The sequence below is a fragment of the Cicer arietinum genome, chromosome 1, assembly GCF_000331145.2.
Source record: "Cicer arietinum cultivar CDC Frontier isolate Library 1 chromosome 1, Cicar.CDCFrontier_v2.0, whole genome shotgun sequence".
NCBI lineage: Eukaryota > Viridiplantae > Streptophyta > Magnoliopsida > Fabales > Fabaceae > Cicer > Cicer arietinum.
The window spans coordinates 49844157-49850922 of NC_021160.2; the positions used below are offsets into that span (position 1 = coordinate 49844157).

Below are 6766 nucleotides of genomic sequence, written 5' to 3' on the forward strand. Positions count from 1 at the left end.
TCAATTTGAACTAAAACGAACAACACACTAAAACTGAATAAAGTGTTGCACCAATATGAAAAAATAAAAAGTATCGCACTTAGACGACAAAATCACAACAAAAAATACAAAAGAAAAATTAAACTTGTGGAAAAATCTTTTTAAGATAAAATGAAAACAAAAAACAATTTAAATGATAAATTTTAAATAAAAAATAGTCCTAACTTGCCTCTCTTTAATAGAAGAAGAAAAGAGTTATGATTAATTTGAAGTTGGGAGATGTTGTCCTTAGAAAATCGACTAATTATTACCACTCAAAAATTCATTTATGTTAAATTAAAATAAAGTACATATAATGAAGAATATGTTGAGAAGACTTTATCCTTTCAATAGAAAGAGTAATTTTGTATATTTTTTTTAATAATATTTTAGAATGATGCAAATCATAATTGAAGATCAAAGATTCTCAATATAATTGAGATGTTTTGATTAGACATGTAATATTTTTGTATTTTTATTTATTTTTAAAAAATAAATTAATTATAATGTAGGATGATTTTGGAAAAACATGCATAGTAAATTAAAATAATATAATCAAAACACAAGAACATAAAAGAAATTCCAAAACCAAATAAAAAACTACAACTAAAGAGAACGCTGAGTTCAAATATAAACGATTAAGTTTTATATCAACTATAAATAAAGTGAATGTTAAATATATAATATATATATGATTTGTAATGTTAAATATATAATATATATATATGATTTGTATATCAATTGCCTTAAAAAATTTGGTGAAAATATAGTACAAAGTAATCCTAGTCAATCTGTGTGTGAGAACGATCTTATGTATAAGCATATATATGCATGAAGAATTTATCCTATTACATTTTATTCATTTGCTATACATCTTGAAGGGTCAAAACATTTTAATTTTTTTTATTCCGATGAGGTAATCTCATTTCAAAATTATCAAACAAAAAATGTTTTCATCACAATAGTATTTCTCAAATACCACATCTATTCATCACAATAAATAAATAAATACGACGTCTATTTAGTATTTTTTTTAAAAATAGTTTTACAAGTCGTATATAAAATTAGACTTACATATAAAGTAAAATTAAACTGTAATATGTTATGGTTTGTAAAAATATGAAGTCAATGCACGGTAATCACGTAGGACTTAAAACATATTTCTATATATGGCTTACAAACTCTTTCTATTTAAAAATAAATAAATAAAAATAGCCAATAAGTACTTTTTTGACAAAAAATCACTATTTTATTTATTTATTTATTTATTTATTTAAAATGGAATAGCTCCATTCCAGCTGTCTGTAAGATCAGTTCCGTATTAGCAAAGATGTCTGTCTGTATCAGCTGAAAGCATAATGCATAATCGGTCGAATCAATATGTTCACAAAGTGATTTTATTTCACCAATTGTAATATTTAAACGAAAAAACTCCTAAAAAAGAAAAATAAAACTTTTTAAAACTTTAGGGATTACAAGTTAGTCGTGGTCACAGCTCATTTGTTTCCAATTTAATAGAGTTTGGGTCTGGTAATTTTTGCTGAATTTAAATCGACATTTGTTATATATTTATTGGATTTATATTTATATACATTTAAAAGCTATTTGATAGACCTAGTAAATAATCCAATAAAATCGGAACATATATGCTTATAGTACATATAATATATTCATGGTGAGAACAATTTGTAAATTTAATAGCGTATTGACAATCTATGTTGTCCAATCATATTTTTTAACCGAAAAGGGAAAAAGATAACTTATCTTTCTCTATGAGGGTTTTGTTTTGTCTAATAAAAAATGTATTGTCATTTCATTTAATTTGATTTGATGTGGCAATACGAGATTCATCTTAAAGATGCAAGGCAATTATTAGAGTGGTCACATGTGATACAATTACTAATACTTGACAATAGTTAAAAAATTTAAAGATGATGGACGCTTCATGAATAAAGCATTGAGACACGAGAACAACATGAGAAACGCGTAACCAAACTTTTAGGAAGCAACATGAATCATTGTTAGAGTCTCAAGCGATTTTCAAACACCAATTTGTCCTCTCAATTCAATTAAAACTCTATTGTAAAATGAAAAATTATTAATAGACACTCATCTACTCCATTAATATTTTGAGAGAGTAAATAATGCAATATAAATGATATATTAATGATGTGATACAAAAAATGAAAGACATAAATATCACTACTTTGAGATAAAATTTGTTGAAGAATATTCTCAAATTTGATACTATGGAAAGTACTCTTAACTGTAATTGAATCATGCAATTATAAATCCTAACTGTCTAAAAAAAGTTAATTGTTGAGATCACATTGAAAATTATTTTACTAATTATTTAAACCATCGAATCCAAAACTAGTAATCGATAAAATTCATTATTGCGTATAACCATGTGAAACTTGTGGTGCATGGAGTTGGGTTCCTTGATATCATCGTGCCTACTTATGCTTTAGGGGACAGTTTAGGCTGGTGATTGTTTGTTGGTGTTAGAGAGGTCCATATGGGCCTGTGCCTGTGATGGTCCTTCGGTTGGACAAAAGGCACACACATATATATATTGAAAACCACCATGATAAGTAAACATTAATGAGATCCTCCGAGGAGACCCCCCCAAAGTCAGAAATGATGAGTGGAGTGAAAACGTTGGACTTAGGCCAAAAGGGACCAACAACCCCACTTACAAATTTCAAGCTGACGACTATATTGAGTTTACAAATCCTACATGCATAGGGATATGATTGTACTTAAGAGTCTTGGTACCTTATTTTCCCTCCTTAAAAGGACAACTAAACCATCAATTGTAGTGTTTGAGGTCCCCTTTCTTCCCTCACCTTTTTTGCCTGTTATTTTAATGTCATTTGTTAAAAGACTGATAGGAATAACTTTTCCTAATCCCGAAGAAAAAAAATATATAAATCTTATGCTTGTGAAATTATTCATATGTGAATATGTGTATGGTTGAATTCACAGTAAGAATAACATAATCACATTTGCAGTAAGAATAACATAATCAAAGTGAGACAGTATGATTCTAACAGTAGTTACAATTTGTAACTTCAACAAAATCGGTGTCAATGTAATTTTGTCAAATTTCCGGTTGATACAAACATTCACTAGGTAGTTGAACTGGTGACACCTGTGAATAAAATTTGGTGATAGGCTAATTTATGCATATCTATATATTGCATGTGAATGCAGAATGCTTAGACAACCACCGCCGGGCTAACAAGTATAGCCTTGACATGTGGTTATGTCAATCGATGCTACCTTGCCATGCAATTTGCAGTTGAACAGGACATAGTCCTAGTGGATTAGGTTCTGTTCTATGGCAGCAGTTGAACAGGACATAGTCCTAATGGTCAGTAAATTAACTCTATGCATCTGCAGATTCTTATGTTGACGTCTCTGCACGAATTATCATGCTAAAGATGCTTCCATAGAAGATATTTGACAACAAATTTTGTAATATTTTGCATTACATGGGATGCACATAGCCTTTGCATTGTTCTTGAAATTGAAAGGCTAAAAGCTGTATTCTATTACTCTTTCCATAAACTAAACATAATTCCATTTGCCAAAGATAGAAAAGGAAAAGTTCTATTCATTGGAGCCTAGAACAGTGAAATCGTTCTCCTCTCGGAAGTTAGAAAACAAAAGAAAGGAAATGCATTTCGGTTTAGATATACAAATGTTAGTTCCGAGAAAGGTAATGCAAATAATATTATAAGTCAATCAGATAAAATAATCTATATATAATTTATGTCAGCAGTTATTATGTAATGGAATTTTAGGGGGGCCAATTTACAAAAATAATATCAGTATACAAGGAACTAACAATGTACTTTCGTTAGTTTCTATCAAAAGGGATATACAATTAAGCTGCAGCATCTAGAGTTCTTCCAACAACTTGTTGATTTCACTTGTCCTTGCTATTTCTTGTGTAGTTAGACGATAATCTTGACTGTGGCTGAAAAAAATCGAATGGTGTTCCTGCTCCAAAAGATCTTCTAGTGGAATTTGGAGAATCTGACAGAAGGGGTTCAAATACTGGATTTCTGTTTTTGGGTTGTGCTATTGACAAAGTAGAAACATCTTTCTCTATAGATCTGGGCTGATGCTCAATGGTGGCAAGAGACAAAATCGGTCCCCCTAGGCGTTCAGCCTGCTGAAGTGTATTGATTTTGCTCGATTTATATGTATATCTATAGTACTTGATGGCTAGAATTGGACCCATCCCGGCTGCAGTCATGAGCTGTATGGAATTATAGTTCCCGTCAAAGCATAATCAATGAAATGCATAAATAAAATGCTTAGCCGAAAAGAAATGTGTATGAATTAGGCTTCTCACTAGGGCCGCATGATCTATGTTTATGAATTCCATAAAGGTAAAGAAACAAATATATGATTTTATTTCATTAAAAAAAAGGAACTCAAGATGAATATGGTATTAAGTATAAAGATTTAATTGTGAAATCTCTTCCAACTGAAATCACATTATAATTGAAATACCTTCAATAATAATGTGATTATGTTTGGTCCGTTTGTCATTTGTAATTTCAGTTGGAAATATAGCAACATTTTTTATAATTATCAGTAAAGATAAATCCATATCAAAGGAAAAGAGAGTGGTTAAAAAGAGTGTGAAGATCAGTCCATTGATGGCAAAAGATGAACTAAGGTACTTACAAAAATTGTTATCCAATATGATGGTTGTCGACACAACCGGAACATAATTGTATACATCCCTGATGAAGGAAGAGCACTAAAGATCCAATTGATGACATAAAAGGCAGCCAAGTTACCCCATATAGCAAGAAGTTGCAGTATTGTAAAGGAACTGCAAGCATCAAACATATGTCAGACAATCAAACAATATAAATCTTTCCAGCAGATTGAAGCGACTATTAAGTATTTTAAAACTTCGATATTTTCCAGGTTCTCTCACCAATTAAATTACATTTGCAACCAAGCAAAAATCTCTCTCTTGGTTTGTTTGTATTAAAATCGATTAATGTGTAACACTTTTTATCTCTTAAGTAAGGAGAGTGTAATTTTTAAAATTACAGTGAGATCAGAGAAGGGAGGGAAGAGTAATTTAAGAGGACAAAAATCCCGACAAAAAATCATTTTCATTTAAGAATGCCCCAAGGTAGTTCTTTTAATTCATTACCAACAGAAAAGGATCTAAAGCTGAAGAATCAAAGTAATGTTGCATAATGAGAAACATTTGCATTTACACCTACTAATATTTAAGCTTACTTGGTCTCCATTGTTATTACAAAAGCCTGCAACCATATACAACCAGAGAGTGCAACCATTGAAACCTCCTCCATTTCACTCTTATCATAGGCATATGCATGTATGCTTATTATAAATACAATTATTGCCTGCAAATGACAATCAATAACAATGAGGAAACTACACAGGCATTAAATGTTCCCAAAATTACATAATAGATTTAGAGCAGAACTTAAGATGCTTTTCTATTTTTCATGGAGTACATCACAACTCAAGATGATAAGCTTCCTACAAACTGATCATATCAGTAATTTATAAATATTGGTTATCAATTTATCATTAATATAGATATGCTCATAAAAAATACTTACATGGAAGAGGGATCGCCCAAACCATCCAGCAAAAGTACTAGGATTTAGAAGCCTGTTCCAACATAAACAGTTAACTTAAGGTAATGTTCACCAACGAAGGTGTTATTCAATTCAAGTTAAATAACATTTTTACAATTTGGTTTGTTAAAATCCTCAGTTGAGCTGTAATAAATTTGGATTGTTCTGTCATAAAAGGCATGATACTGAACTGCAATTTTTGGTAGCGTTTAAAATAGCAAAGGCGAATAGCAGCAAAATGGCAAACCTTCCGGCTTGGCAGTAGAATAAAATTTGAGGATGCTGGAGCACAGTTTCCTCACTAAGATCTTTGTCAAGCACACTGACTAGAACAGGAACACTAGTATAGAAAACATTATAAGCCATCAAGCTAACAGAATTGAAGAGGCTGGTTCCAGAAACACCTGATATAAATGAAAAACTGAAATACAATAACTGGTCAGCACCTTAAAAATTTGAGCATAGAAAGAAATTGAAATGTAATCTTGCATTGCAACATGCATAATCATTAATAATAACCAAAAAAGGATAAAGAGCAAAGAAAACAGTTACCCCACATTTCTTGCAAGGGCATTGTTGTAAACATGTGTTATTAGATTCTTTTTTACAAAGCCCATTAGTTTAGAGCTTATCTATATATTGACGTTAGTGTTTGTACTCTTAACACAATCGAAATAATATTCAAAATATTTTTTCTATAGGCATCTATATTCAAAATAGTTTACTACTTGATGAAGAAAAGAAAAAGGAAGTCCATTGTTGGTAGAAAACTCACAAGATTTGGATGAAGCATATCAATAGGGACTTATAGAATGAGTATTGTGAAAGAAATGCTGTGCGGTTGTATGAATACCGGCCATGGACCAGAATTAATCTCTTCAGGAATCTAAACTCTGCAAATTAACAAAAGAATCATAACATTATAATTGAAATTCGGTAGTCATGCAAATAAAACACGAACGAGAACCGCCGATCTACCTCATATTTCCAACCACCGAAAATATAAACTCTCAAAATAGTGTTGGATCAAATTACGGCTGCTATGAACAGAACAAAAATTAACAATTTGTGCAAGAGTAGTGCTAGCAACACTCTCTTTATCA

At 30.7% G+C, this 6766-nt stretch overlaps 1 protein-coding gene across 3 annotated transcripts in view; it reads right to left on the reverse strand.

Annotated features, from left to right (window-relative positions):
- Positions 1-3746: 3746 nt before the first annotated feature.
- Positions 3747-6766, reverse strand: part of LOC101488672 (phospholipid-transporting ATPase 2) — a 12824-nt gene continuing 9804 nt past the window's right edge. For all 3 annotated transcript variants that reach the window (XM_004487208.4, XM_004487207.4, XM_004487206.4), the window contains exons 20-25: positions 6439-6556; positions 5911-6084; positions 5646-5697; positions 5296-5423; positions 4723-4873; positions 3747-4288 (exon numbers count right to left, since the gene is read on the reverse strand). In XM_004487208.4, coding sequence (XP_004487265.1) covers positions 3953-4288; positions 4723-4873; positions 5296-5423; positions 5646-5697; positions 5911-6084; positions 6439-6556 — 959 coding nt within the window. In that variant the 3' untranslated portion in view covers positions 3747-3952. The remainder of the gene's footprint in view (positions 4289-4722; positions 4874-5295; positions 5424-5645; positions 5698-5910; positions 6085-6438; positions 6557-6766) is intronic.